Here is a 14,613-nt window from a genome sequence, read left to right on the forward strand (position 1 = left end):
AAAAAAAAAAAAAAAAAAAAAAAGCCGTGGATCAAGAGATGTCTTAGGCACCATTCATCATTCAGGTTCTTTGATGAGGGTCATCTGCACAAACAATTTATAGCATGACACCCTGAAAGCGATCCTATATAGACAGTTTAGTGAAAGATGCTCTTTAAGAGCAGACACAGCCTGCAGCTGCGTGACTTGGTGAGTAGATGACGATTTTGTGTGAAGGACGTTTCCCCTTCCTCTGGGGATATAGCTCTCTTCCCCTGTTAAGGCACATGGCTTGTGAGTGAGCCATGAGTTTCCCACCCTCACAAACCTCACAGTTGGGCACCTTACTCAGTACACAACATTCACAGCTGTATGTGGCAGCCTGGGTGACCACTCTGGAAGGTCAGCGGGACTGCAGTGATGAGTCAGGTCTGATCCCGGATTTCGAGGATTTGGGACCCTGGTTGGAGCGTAGCAGAAGGCTCTGTCTCACCTCTCTGAACGACGTGGACTGGTGGAAGGATTCCCAAAGAAAGCCAGGCTACTATTAACATAAGGAGGGGAAACGGATGCAGAATAGACGAATCTTTTTTTTTCAGGTGGATAAATTGCGTTGACAACAACTTTTTGGTTGTTCTTTCTGTGAGCATGCTGGTATTTTACAGTTTTCTGCTCAGTTGCTATTGGGTCCACACATCTTTTTATGCTTAGCAATCGGTGGCTTTTTAGAGCTCCCAGCGGATGTAATTATGAGTTTTAGGTGTCTGTCATCTGCAGCCTTACCACTACAGTCTTTCACATGATTTTACACACCGACCTTTCAGTCTTGGATTGTTTGATCACAGGCATTTCCCAAATGTACGTGACAACCCCCTGACTCCTTTAGCAGAGACATGCTTTGATTTGTTAAAAAATTATCTATTAATAGACACTAAGTTCCCTAAGTAACAAAGAAAATAAATTGAAGTTTAGCTTCTAAGCATACCATGCCCAATTAGCCACGCTGGTTAGAATCATGACTAGCAAAGCCGCACCATTTCAAAGGAGGCATCTGGAGACAGCAGAGTTCTCTAGTGGGACAGGGGTGGGAGAATATGCATTTGAGGGCAAAGGGAAGGTGGAATAAGAAACTAAATACTGCAAGCTTTGAGCCAAGGACTCCCAAGATTCAATGTTGTCTCTCTGATTGGGCTCATTCAGCCAACAGGGCTGTGAGTTCATTTGGGAGGCTTTGAGGCAATGTGGGTGCTGGCTGACAAGGCTCACATAACATCCCTATGAAGTCAGTCACAGAGAGGGGGCTGACACCATCTCACCCCTCAGTCTCCCCCTTCTTCCTCAGAATCCAGCGTTCCAGAGGCAGCCCAGTGGTTCTAGAGAGCTCCACTCCCTCCACTGTTCTGGCCCCCCGGCAGTGAAGACTTTCCCTGGAGGCTCTGAGACAGGCTGGGGCCCAGCTGGGCGCCGGTGCCCGGGAGGAGCTGCTGCAGGGCCCCTGGACAGCACAGAAACGGGTGGCCTGCGCAGTTCCCAGGCGGCTTGATGTCTCTGCCCCTCTCCTTTCACTTGGGTCCCTTGTCTCAAACCTGCTGCAGTCAGGACCTGCTCCAGGCCTGTCGGGCCTGATTCCGGTCAGTTACACCACAGAGAACATTCCAGGCCATGGGGGTTGCTTCTTGTAATTTTGAAATAAAGTTTTTTTAGGCTCCCAAAGTGTCAGGGGTCTGTAGCCTGGGAGGGGGAGGGGCTTCTCCAGGCTCTTGTAATTTCAATACCCAGGAGTGGCCTGGCGATTTGTTCACAAAGCTCTTTCACAGCCTAGCTGTAGGCTGCTTACGCGGCTGCTGTTGGATTGAAGAGGTGTCCTTCTCTCTACAGAGTCTTATTAGGTTTCCCCATATTTCCCCGCTTCCAATTCATGGCCAGTCTACTTTTGCCTGTCACGTAGAATGAAGAGTATCATGGGAACCTCAGTGTTGATCCCACAGCCATAAGTCAATTCCCCCAATTTTTTACTGCCCTCATTTTTCAGGAAGACGTTAGCTTTAGGGGGAAGAAACCAGAGGCCCCAGAGGAGCCTGTCGTTCGTCCAGGTTGGCTCTTGCAGGTTCCAGCCAGACTCTGATGTGGCCAGAGTGACCTCCAATGAGCGCCAGCAATTTTCAAGGCTGTCCGAGAAGACGAGGCTCTTTCCCAGCTTCCTCCCGTGCTCCCTTCCCGTTTCCACCTCGCCGCCTTGCACTGCTCCTTAGTTCCTTGTTGGGCTTACCGTTGGTTTTCTCTTGTAGATGACACAGCTGATTCTGAAACATATGGAATCAAGGTAACGTCTTCTTCAAAAAAGTGTGCTGCGCGTGGCCTCCCTGCCCTGGCGGTCGGCTAAGTCAGGGACGGGGGCGCAGAGGTTAACTGGCTGTGCTTTAACAAACGATAACAGCTATGACAGTGACAGCACACGGTGATTATGGGGAAAAACATAACGTTCTGGGCCAGCCAGCTCTGCGAATAGACTCACGTGAAGGTCAAACGTAACGCACATCAGAGGGAGGAAGAGAACGTCAGTTTCAGCACGCATTGGATTAAAGAAAAATTAACTCATGTTGAGTATAAAAGAAAACTTCAGAAGTTGGCCTGAGATCAAGACCATCTTTTTGTTAGGCATTGCAGCTTTTGTCAGAAGGAATACTCCCATTTAATGTGAAAATCGCAGCTCTGTCAGCTACTCCACTTGTTCCATATTTATGTCACCCTATTCCAATGCCCATTTGGGAGGTGGTTTTTCTCAGGTGGTGTTCATTAAAAGCAAGTGCTTGATAGCGTTATCCCCCCTGGAGGCAGAAGGGGCTTGGCCTTGTATGCTAATTTGCAGTTTCTCGTCCCCTGCCTCTCCATTCAATCCGTCTAATTGGGAAGGATTAAGGATATTGAATTTCAAAAGGACAAGTAAGGCTCCTGGAGACTTGCATATAGAATTTCATACTGTGAAATTCTACACAAGACAATGTTCCACCATGTGACATCTGTCCTGCTGTGGGTCTGTGAGTCCAAAGCGACCAGCAGCTCATGTGGTCACATTTAGGGAAGGAGGATTCACTCCCTTTAAATCCTGAGCTGAGCTGGTTATCAGTATTTTGGTGGTGAGGCCTCAATTGTAGCAGAGCCTCTGTTTCCAGGAGCAAGCACCTTGCATCACGTGATGTCACATGACTGCCAGGTAGCGTCGCCCGCGCAGTGCCCTCCAGGGGAAGGTAGGGGACGTTCACTCACCATTCCTAGAAGCAGAGTGCTGCGCACTTGCCGAAGCCTAGTAAGAGCGGAGTCCGTCAGTGTTCACGGGTGCACTTTGTTTCCTTTGTACTCATGGTTGGGCAGGGCAGCAAAGCCATGGGAACTCTGCTTCTTTGCCTTTCAGACGGAAAGGTCTCATTCTGAACATTTCTTCTGGCGTAGGCCTGTTTCCCTGGCCTCTCTACTCCATGTACTCCGCTTCCAAGGTGAGTGATACCGTGACTTCCAAGTCTCTTCCTTCTTCCTTTTATGTCTCCTAGCTGGCAATTTCCTTTGGATCATCTGGCAAGTTGCTGGAAAGGTTTGCCTGGAGACGCTCTCATATGTGCAGGGCTGAGCTAATCACTGGGAAGTCCGAGAGCAAGTTAGAAGAAAGCACTCAGTCTGGGCACATGAAGCCCTGAATGCACAACTTGGCCAGCCTCTGGGGGTGCCAGCCCCACTCACCTCCTCTGGGAGCCCTTGCTGTCTTCCTGCTGACAATTGACACTGTAGCTTCCTTCCAGACAGGGAGGTCTAGCCTGGCGTCTTCATGCCCTAGTCATAAAAAGAGCCTGAGGAGGAGGGGGTGCTCTACAAGGGGAGTTAATCCATGCAGTGGTCCCAGGGACGTATTTATCCTAAAACAGACATTCCTGCTGAGTGGGGGTCCTCTTCCCAGACCAGGGGATGGAGTGCTAACTCCCATCAAGACAAGCTGGTTCGGCTGGGCGCAGTGGCTCAGGCCTGAAATCCCAGCACTGTGGGAGGCCAAGGCAGGCAGGTCACGAGACCATCCTGGCCAATATAGTGAAACCCTGTCTCTACTAAAATACAGAAATCAGCTGGGCATGGTGGCGTGCTTGTAGTCCCAGCCACTCTGGAGGCTAAGGCAGGAGAATTGCTTGAAGCTGGGAGACAGAGGTTGCAGTGAACCGAGATTGTGCCACTGCACTCCAGCCTGGCGCCTGGCTAAAGGGAGAGACTGTCTCAAAAAAAAAAAAGACAAGCTGATTCAGTTTTTCCCTTCCTCTCTTTCTGCCCCACTCTCCAGCTTTATTAAGGCATATTTGACAAATAAAAATTGTATCTACTTACGGTATGAAAGGTGATATTTTGATATATGTATATGTTGCAGAATGATCAAGTTAATCTATGCAGTGGCCCTAGGGATGTATTTATCCCCAAGCAGACATTAACGTATCCATGATCAATCAAATTAACATACCCGTGATCAAGTGAATTAACATATCCATGATCAACCAAATTAACATATCCATGATCAATTGAATTGACATATCCATGATCAAGCAAATTAACATATCCATGATCAAGTGAATTAACATATCCATTATCTCACATACTTGTGGGTTTTTTTTTTTGTGGTGAGGCCATCTGAGATCTACTCGCTTAGCAATTTTCAGGTACACAGCCTCTGATTATTAGCTTTTGTCCCCATGCTGTACAGTAGAGCTCCAGAACATATTCACCCTGTGCAGGCGAAACTTTGTACCCTTTGTACCCACGGCTCCCCGCTCTCTTTTAAGGTCTAGCAGGTAGTGTCTCTGCATGCCCCTTGAAGTCAGAGGAAGTTGGCTCTATGAGGGAGCACACACGGGGGCCTCAGGTATTTCTCTTTCTGCTCCAGGCGTTTGTGTGCACATTTTCCAAGGCCCTGCAAGTGGAATATAAAGCAAAAGAAGTCATCATCCAGGTGAGCTGGGTGGCTGTGAGTCCTTGTCGTCATCCAGGTTGGGTGGAGGCTGTGAGTCCTCAGGAAGGGTTACTCTGGACCTCCTGTGGCTGGGGCCACCGCCTCCTACAGGTCTGGCTGCGCACGTGTGGCTGGCAGGAAGATGAGCTGGGGATGCCATGTGGGCTTTCGGGGCGCCTCAGTCCCACCTGCTCCTGTGGTTTCTGTGGCCCTTCCCCGCGCCCTGGGTGCTGGAGGAGGAAATGTGGGAGGGGAGTCGCTGCTCAGAAGTGCTGTGGACCTTTCTGCTACCTGATGCTTTATCAGAGCAGACATTAGGGTCGCTTGCGGCTTTTCCTCTCAGACCCTGGTACAGGACACAGGCTTATGTGGGAGGAGTTACGGAGGAGAAGCAAACGAAGCAAAACAAAACTGGGCACTTGATCAAGTTTGAACGAGGGGAGGGACTAGTCACAAAGGGAGGGTTCCCTCTGTGATGGGCACAGAGGTCCCCACACTCTGGTTCTTGAGCAGGTAGGGAGGAGGCACTCTGCTTCCCTTCCGCCTACGTCGAGGAGATCACCTGTCCTCACCTAGTCAGAGCTGGGCTGCCACTGCCTGCTGCGATCCGAGCGATGTGATTCCTAAGTGTCGGTGATTTGTCTGTGCTTGGTTCAGCAACAGTTAGAGTCAGGTAGTTTCTGGAACGTAGAAGAAACAGAGTTCTTGTTTTGTTTCGTGGTTGTCATGTGGGAAGAAGTTTTACGATATACCATTAGAGATGGAGAAAGGCGCACTCAAAATTACATCTTTGAAATTATTGCTACACACACTGATTTTCAATTAAAATATCCGTGAGAGTGTTTTAGGCTGCTGTTCCTATAAACTAACCAGCTACAGGGCAAAGCTTATTAAGTAGGCAGATATGAGTTAATGGTAGGAACTTGGCCAATAATACAATTTGTGAGCCACAGTGAGTGGTTGTAACAGCCATGTGACCGTGCCACAGTCCCTTTCTCTGCTGTGCAGAAGCGATCTGACACGTTAGAGCGTCCTCCTTCCATGCAGGGCTCTCCGTGCTCCCACTACCAGCTGAAGCTGGGGTTTCCCTTTTGCAATGCTGCAATCCTGCCCAGGCTAGGTTTGCTGCAGTAAAAACTAACCCCCAATAGCTCAGTGGCTTAAAACAGTGAAGTCCTATTTTGCATTCACGTGACACATCCACTGTGGCTTCACAGAAGACGCTGGCTCACTGTGGTGGCACAGGGCCCAGGCTGATGGAGCAGCTGACACGCCGGAGGAAAGGGAGTGGGAATTTTTAGCGGACTCTGCTTTGACAGTGAACTAAATGCTCTGGCCCAGAGATGACACATGTTACCTCTGTTCGTAAATCATCGGCCGGATCTGGTTGTGTGGTCTCACATAGCCACAGGGGTCCAGGAAGTGCGATTCTATCATGCATGTGTCTGGAAGAAGGAGGAACCAGAAATCCTTGTCAATTTCTAAAGATGGATGATCATCACGGCCACCTGCTTCCTAGCCATGTGACCCTCAGCAGCCTCTGATCTTGACCCTTGCGGGGCACAGCTGCTGAGGTAGCGGGTACCATGGAGCAGCAGGAGGAGGTGTGGGTGGGGGAATGGTGTCCCTTGTCCCTTCTCTGATGCAGAGGCCTTGGCGGTGCTCTTCTAGCAAGGCGGAGAAAGTGAAAAGACTATGATCTTTTGAAAACCAATTGGCCTCTCCAAACACACAGATAGTTGGTGCTCAGTGAATATTTGCTGAGTGAATGAGGAAGCACGAACTGTGGAGTTGGGTTTGAATTTCATCCCAGCTCTGCCGATTATCCTCTGAGTCATCCTGGTCAACTTGTTTAAACTCTGTGAGCCTGTTTTCCCATCCATAAAAACGGGCTTACAATTCCTGCTTGTATCTCTGGGTTATAGTAAAGATGTAATGAAGAAATAAGTACATATGTTTAAACATTATTTATTGAGCCCCTATTTTGTACATACAGGTGTCCTGTCAACCCCAAATCACTGAAGAATGAAAATACTTATTATTACTTCCCTATGTGGAAACTGTGGTTGAGAAAGCACGCTCCTTATATTTCTCAAAGAGTAACGCTTTGAGATCCTTGGAAGAAAAGTGTCATACAGATTAATCATGCTTTAATTTCCATAGGAACCTGCTCATTTGGATTAACTGACTCATAATTGGGTTCAATTATGAAACAATGTAATTTCAAATGTGATGTGAAGAAAAATAAAACCAAGAAAACTTTCGTGGATTTTTTGTTTTTTTTTTTTACTTTTTGTTTTTTCTTTTTTTTTTTGAGACAGGGCTTCACTCTGATGTAGCCCAGGCTGGAAGGCGATGGCACTGTCTTGGCTCACTGCAGCCTTTGCCTTCCAGGTTCATTTGTTCCTCCTGCCTCAGCCTCCTTGAGTAGCTAGGACTACAGGCACGTGCTGCCGTGCCTGGCTGATTTTTGTATGTTTAGTGGAGATGGGGTTTCGTCTTGTTGCTCAGGCTGGTCTCGAACTCCTGGGCTCAAGCAGTTGTCCCACCTTGGCCTCCCAAAGTGCTGGGATTACAGGCATGAGTCACCGTGCCGGCCTTTTTTCTTTCTAAAGACGCCAAAGCCTTTGTTCTAGAAATAAGGTAATAAAACCGCATACTACGAATCCCGTGCCAGCCCACAATGTGGTTAGGCCACAGGTGGAAACATGGTGCTGGGTGTTTAGGGCACGATGTGAGATCGTTTTTCTCACCACAACAGGAAAAGGTTATGAGGTATGTGCCACTCTTGGTTCCTAACTGAAGTGTGAAAGTGGGAATCCAAAGTGCTTTAAGTTGCTCCAACTTTGGTTATAGGTATTAGAAACAAACTTCTGAGATAGAGTTGCCAGATTAAATACAGGACCTCCAGTTCAATTTCAGTTTCAGCTGCCTATGAATAGTTTTCAGTCTGAGTATGTCCCGTGCGATACTTGGAACATGATCGTGCTGAAGTGTTTTTCATTGTGCGTCTGAACTTCAAATTTAACTGGACATCCTGTATTTTTATTTGCTGTCAGGCAACTCGGTTCTGAGAGAGACCCGAGTTCTTCCCGGTCACACTGTGCGCTGGGCAGGGCATTTGGGCCGCCCGATGTTGGCTGGCTAAGTCCTCCTCTTGAGAAAGCAAATTTCTGATTCCCAGCTCTGTGCTGGTACTGTGCTTTTTCCCACTGAAGATCTGAAAACTTTGCCCAGGAGGAGAAGGGTTGGGGACGGTGGGACGGTGGCCCGAGTGTTAATTTCTCAGAGTCTTCTGGGATGGATTGATCCTGTGATCTCTGTTTCCCGTCGTAGGTGCTGACCCCATATGCTATCTCGACCGCCATGACAAAGTATCTAAATACCAATGTGATAACCAAGACTGCTGATGGATTTGTCAAAGAGTCACTGAATTATGTCACAATTGGAGATGAAACCTGTGGCTGCCTTGCCCATGAACTCTTGGTAATTGATAACTTCTTTTCTTGAAGCCAGGGAGAGAGGACACTCAGGTGGCCCTGGCAGGGCTGGGCTGGCTCTTCCTTGCTGCTGGAACACTCATCGATGTGTTAGGTATGCTCCCAGCAGTAATATAGCCAGGGACAAGGAATATGTGGCAAGGCGGGGAGATGCCGGAGCCTGAGAGCTCAGCCTCTAGGCAGCCCCAGGGTTGGCAGGTCTAATGGGACCTCGACTGCTTCCCTTGTCCCCTCAGAAAGTAAGGTGGCTCCCAGCAGCTCTTGGGCAGGGAAGATCGAGATATATGGCGCTTCCACATGGGGGCTGCTGTCTTCTCTGATCTTCTGTTCCAGTCAGTGTTCAGCTATCAGTCCTCAGGGGAAAAAAACAAACAAACAGAAACCACTTTGACATGTGGCATTTGACATGTGGCATTTGACTTCCATGGTATAAATATTCCCAGCATGGCTGACTTTAAGCCACTGACATGGCGCTCTTCTCATGAGTTGAGGAGTGCATGGTGCACAGTGGGCTCTTTTTTTATTTTTTATCTTTAAGCTATGGGATACATGTGCAGAACGTGCAGGCTTGTTACACAGGTGTACATGTGTCCTGGTGGCTTGCTGCTCCTATCAACCTGTCATCTAGGTTTTAAGCCCCGCACGCATTAGGTATTTGTCCTAATGCTCTTCCTCCCCTTGCCCCCCCACCCCACAACAGGCCCGGGCGTGTGATGATCCCCTCCCTGTGTCCATGTGCTCTTATGGTCCAACTCCCACTTATGAGAGTTCCCTGTTCATGTGTCAGTTTGCTGAGAATGACCACAGCAGGTTCTTATGAGTGAGCGCGAGTCAGCTCCAGCACGCCACGGATCCAACATATGGCACAAGAGGCTCTTACCACTCCTGGGCTGCTTTTAAAAACAAACACAAACATGAAACAGAGGTAGACTTGAGTATCACTCACTAATACTGAAACAAACACAACATCGGTGTAGCTCTGACTCCAGTCCCGCTGAAGAAAGGGAGGTGGCATTTCCTCACTTACCCACCATCTGCAGCTTCCTCCTCTGCGCCTCATTGCCTTTTCCACTGTGGGAACTGGATCTCTCTCTCTCTCTCTCTGTCTCTCTCTCTGTCTCTCTCTCTCTCTCTCTCTCTCTCTCTCTCTCTCTCTCTCTTTCATGGATGCTGGAAGGATTCATGGCTTCATGAGCTAAAGTCTCCCAAAGCATTCCTTTACCTGCTGGGACCTAAAGAAGACTCTGGCAAGAGCTATTGAACTTTCTCACGATTACTTGCTATTTTTACTGCAGAACCTCAACAACCTGCAGAATCCCCTGCGTAACTCACACTACAAAGCAGACATACAGAGAGAATATAAGGTCTTTATTTTTTCTATTGCTGATCTGGTCTTCTTCGAGATCACCACGCTCTGCGGGAAAATTCACTGAGTGTCCAAAGGGCCCAAACTGAGTTTGATCTCATCATCTCCGCTGGGCGTTAGGAATGTGCTGAGCCTGTTATTTGGAGAGAAGTGTTCTGCCTTCCCTGCAGCCTGCCTTCTTCCTGGCGCTCTCACTAGGTGGCGGTGGCAGAGGACGCCCTGTGGTCCATGCCAGTCCTTCCATGGCTGCTGTCCTGGGCGGCTGCTTACCTTGCTGAAGTTTATGTCTATGGGGGATGGGGGAGATGAATGTTTCTGTCCTTTTGACTTGGCCAGTGGGTGCCCCAGCAAGGCCTCCCCAGCTACTGAGGGCAGCAGACTGCTGTCCTCTGCCACAGCCCCTCCAGCTACAGGCCCATGGTCCATCTGCAGCTTCGGTCCACAGAGACCTCTGGCTCCCATCTCTGCATCAGCACCAATGTGGACCTGAGGAGAGCTGGGAAAACCAAATCTCAGCACCTGTCTCACCATGCTGAGATAATGTCCTGTGGTTGCACCCCAGAGGAGTGGGGGCAACGGCCCCTCTCTTGCCCCAGTGCCACCCTTAGGAATCACACTTCTCCACCTTCATGCCCAGGCCTTATCCTTCAGCCCCCTGCCTAGGCCCAGAGCTCACATCCAACAGATGACACTTCTGACCACGCCTTTGTCTTTCTCTCTCCCACTTCTCACCATCTCTGGGGAAGAAAAACTACCGATTTTTTTTTTTTTGAGATAGAGCCTCACTGTCGCCCAGGCTGGAGTGCAGTGGTGCAGTCTCGGCTCACTGCAGCCTCCGCCTCCCAGGTTCCAGTGAGTCTCCTGCCTCAGCCTCCCGAGTAGCTGGGATTACAGGTGTGCACAGCTATGCTTGGCTAATTTTTGTATTTTTAGTAGAGACGGGGTTTCACCATGTTGGCCAGGCTGGTTTCCAACTCTTGATCTCAGGTGATCTGCCTGCCCTGACCTCCCAAAGTGCTGGGATTACAGGCATCAGTCACCACGCCTGGCCAAAATTACAGATTTTGGTGTCACAGCTGAGCCCTCTCCAGTGGGGATGGCGTCCCTTCCACCTTCAGGAAGACGTTGTGACTTTAGTTTAGTCCTCCAGGATGCTGATGGCTTAAACGGAACTCATCAGCATCTGAAGAATGTTTCCTTGTAGTAAAATAAACATTTTATTTTTATAAAAATAGAATAAAATTTTATTTTATCTTGACACAGGGTCAAAGTTGAATATTTTATTTAATTTTGACATAGCCAGGTTGCCCAGGACGGAGTGCAGTGCAGGGTCGCAACTCACTGCAGCCTCTTTCAGCTCCTGGGCTCAAGGGATCCTCCCACCTCAGCCTCCGCAGTAGCTGGGACTATAGGCACATGCTGCTACATCCAGCCAATTTTTAAAATTTTTTTTGTAGGGGACTGGGCTCACTTTGTTGCCCAGACTGGTCTTGAACTCCTGGGCTCAAGCGATACTCCTACCTTGGCCTTCCAAAGTACTAGGATTATAGGCGTGAGCCACTGTGCCTGGCCTGAATATTTTCTTGACATTTCTCTTTTAATTTCTTAGATAACAGATTATAATTTCTTCAGGCAAACGGTTGCCAAGAACAGACCAGGAAAAGGAGTTTGCGTTCCTGGAGAGGCAGGAGAGAAAATAAATGAAAACACATTAATCATTAATGTCTATTTCGAGTTTGCCAGGATTTAGAAAAATCATTGTATCTAAAGAGAGAGGCAGTCATGTACAATCAAGTGGTAAATAAGCGACCCTTTTATTACCAAGAGGCCAGGCCAAGATGGCACACTCTCCAGCCACCGGGAGGATGGGGCTGGGACCGAGGTGGGAATGGAGCCCTTACCTGCGGAGACCCTGTCAAGCTTGGAGTCTTCAGGCATGTCGCCCCGCTTAGTCGTTCTAATAATCTTGTGAGGTAGGTCTTAGAGTCGCCCTTTTACCACGGAGGAAAAAAAAGCTCAGAGCTGCAACAGCTCACCCACGGCCACCCAGCTGGTAATGGTGAGGCTAGAATTTAAGTCTACTTTTGTCTGGGGCCTTTCCTGGCTCCTGCATGGCGCTTCCAGGCTGGGAGAGGGTAGACAAAGATGGAGATGGAAGAGGGACTCTTTTAGGGCTTTTTCAAGGGGGCCAGAATTTTGATTTACTTTACTTTATTTTCTGTATGGCTGACCTCATTCTGCCAACATTTAGTTCAAGACAGAGCTACTGAAAGGGCTTGATTTTGCTGCGAGATAAGAAAGCTCAGAGAGAAAAATGAAGTTCCTAGGAAGAAGTTGTGTTGATCGAGCGACGTGGCTTCTGCGAGGAGAGGTCAGCTTTGGTTCCCAGAAACTGTCATTCGTCCCTTGTCTTTGCATATCTCAGAGGAGTGCAGAGATCTGAGGATCGGAGCTGCTTGACAACATATGAATAGCTCCCCAAAACACTCAAGTTTTCCTGTGGTTGGAATCCCGTTGTTGCATAGGGAGTAGGTGGATTGAGGCATGTTGGATTCATCAGGCCATGCTGTGAACAAAATGATTGCTTCTGGGGTCCTGCACCTCTCTTGCAGGACACAGCTGCAATTTGGTAGCAAGGAACTTTTCAAGGCCTGTACCTACAGCCTGAAATGCATTGAACTGAAGGCTTCCCCCTCTTTGAAAAGCAAGTGCTCATGCTGATAATCCATACCTTTCTGTGACTGACTTTCATCCACCCAGGCTTCACGTGTTTGCTTAACACCCACTATGCTTAGGAGTTGTGCCAAATGATGGAAAGCATTTCTGATTTCCTCCTAAATCCTCATTTTATTTATTTATTTCTTTATTCAAGACAGACTCCTGCTCTGTCACCCAGGCTGGAGTGCCGTGGTGTGATCACAGCTCACTGCAACCTCCGCCTCTTGGGTTCAAGTGATTCTCCTGCCTCAGCCTCCAGAGTAGCTGGGACTACAGGCATGTGCCACCATGTCTGGCTAATTTTTGTATTTTTAGTAGAGATGGGATTTCACCATGTTGGCCACGGTGGTCTTGAACTCCTGACCTCAAATGATCTGCCCACCTCCCTAAGTGCTGAGATTACAGGTTTGAGCCACTGTGCTCAGCCCAGGGTCCTCATTTTAACGGAAGCTTGGTAGAAAGGTCTTGAAGACAAGGGGGGACATACTCAGTAAGAGAAAGAGTGAGTCAGGGAGGTAGTTAACACAGAGTTCTCTTCATTTAGAATTTCCAGGCCAGGCACAGTGGCTCACACCTGTAATCCCAGCACTTTGGGAGGCCAGAGCAGGAGGATCACTTAAGTCCAGGAGTTTGAGAACAGACTGGGCAACATAGTAAGACTTTGTCTCTGGAAAAAAGAAAAAGAAAAAACGAGCCAGGCATGATGGCACGCTCTTGTGGTCCCAGCTACTCAGGAGGCTGAGGCGGGAGGATCCCTTGAGCCCAGGAGGTCGAGGCTGCAGTAAGTTGTGATCGTGCCACTGCACTCCAGCCTTGGTGACAGAGCAAGACCCTGTCTCAAAGAAAAAAAAAATTCCTTAGGGCTGATCTTACTAGGTTGTCCAAAAACGTTTAAAGGGACTGCCTCCTTTGATGTCTGAGAAACCTTGTGTGCTGAAAAGGTGGCACAAGACCCTTCAACTTTATCAATTACATACAAGGTTCTGGGGGTGTATGTCAGTAGTCAGAAAAGAATACTGCTAAAGACCACAAAGATGAACTTGTTCTTCCTTCCTCCCCAACACTGACGCTTCTCTGTGTTTAAGGCGGGCTTTCTGAGCCTGATCCCAGCCTGGGCCTTCTACAGCGGTGCCTTCCAAAGGCTGCTCCTGACACACTATGTGGCGTACCTGAAGCTCAACACCAAGGTCAAGTAGCCAGGCAGTGTGGGGTCCAGCACAGCCTTTCCCTCACCAGCCCCACGCTGGCTGAAGAGGACCAGAGGCGCAGACCAGCACTTCAGCCTAGTCCCCCGAAGACGGAGGGGCTGGGGTCACAGAGGCGTACAATACACATTTTTTTGCCACCTTACTTGAGTGTGATGGTCTGTGGGAAAACTGTGGTGTCAATCTGTGCTGTTGTTCTGAAGTGCTCACCTGTTCTCAAATGGGGTTCCTCAAAGGCCCCAGGAAATTGGTGTGAACCAAAAAGTATCTGAGGCAGTCTCAATCATTTAGAAAGTTTATTTTGCCAATGTTAAGGCTGTGCAGGTTTGTACCTTTCTCCAAAGATAATTTCGAAGGCTTCAATATTTAAAGGGAGAATATTGGGGAAAGAGGAAGAAATTGTGAGAGGTATGGGTCGATAAGAGACAAGTGGTTGCATTTCTTTGAGTCTTTGATCAACCTTTCACCAAATACACAATTTACATGTGGGAGGGGGTAGAGGAATAGTTACTTAAGCCTAGTCCAGCTCAGTGAATCTGCAGTGAAGCTGATCTGCATTTGTCTCAGGTGAGCAGAGGGATGACTTTGAGTTCTGTCCTTCGTCCCGCTCCTGTGAAGATAAGTGATCCATTTACATTGTCAGGGTAAAATTCAACAGAACCATTTTAGGGTAAAGGTCTTGGGACCCACAAGGAATTTCCTAGTGGGCAAATTGCGAGGGAGGTCTGTAGCTTTTTTTCTTTGTAGTCATCTTACTTAAGAGTAGAATGGGAGGCAGGTTTGCCTGACGCAGTTCCCAGCTTGACTTGTTCCTTTGGCTTAGTGATTTGGGGGTCCCAAGATTTATTTACCTTTCACATTGGA

At 48.5% G+C, this 14,613-nt stretch overlaps 1 protein-coding gene across 3 annotated transcripts in view; it reads left to right on the plus strand.

The window, feature by feature from the left end:
* HSD17B3 (hydroxysteroid 17-beta dehydrogenase 3) overlaps positions 1-13,894 on the plus strand; it is an 81,819-nt gene extending 67,925 nt beyond the window's left edge. The window contains exons 7-12 of one of the 3 annotated variants that reach the window (XR_005203204.1): positions 2,268-2,302; positions 3,392-3,473; positions 4,895-4,960; positions 8,297-8,446; positions 9,248-9,385; positions 13,630-13,735. Coding sequence is in view for 2 of the 3 variants with exons in the window: in XM_017547191.2 (XP_017402680.1) it covers positions 2,268-2,302; positions 3,392-3,473; positions 4,895-4,960; positions 8,297-8,446; positions 13,630-13,740 (444 nt within the window). In the remaining variant the exon portion in view is untranslated. Of the gene's footprint in view, positions 1-2,267; positions 2,303-3,391; positions 3,474-4,894; positions 4,961-8,296; positions 8,447-9,247; positions 9,386-13,629 lie in introns of all 3 variants that reach the window. The other 2 variants (XM_017547191.2, XM_037745243.1) reach the window with 2 other exon arrangements.
* Positions 13,895-14,613: the final 719 nt, after the last annotated feature.

The sequence above is a fragment of the Cebus imitator genome, unplaced genomic scaffold (assembly GCF_001604975.1).
Source record: "Cebus imitator isolate Cc_AM_T3 unplaced genomic scaffold, Cebus_imitator-1.0 Scaffold196, whole genome shotgun sequence".
Lineage (NCBI taxonomy): Eukaryota > Metazoa > Chordata > Mammalia > Primates > Cebidae > Cebus > Cebus imitator.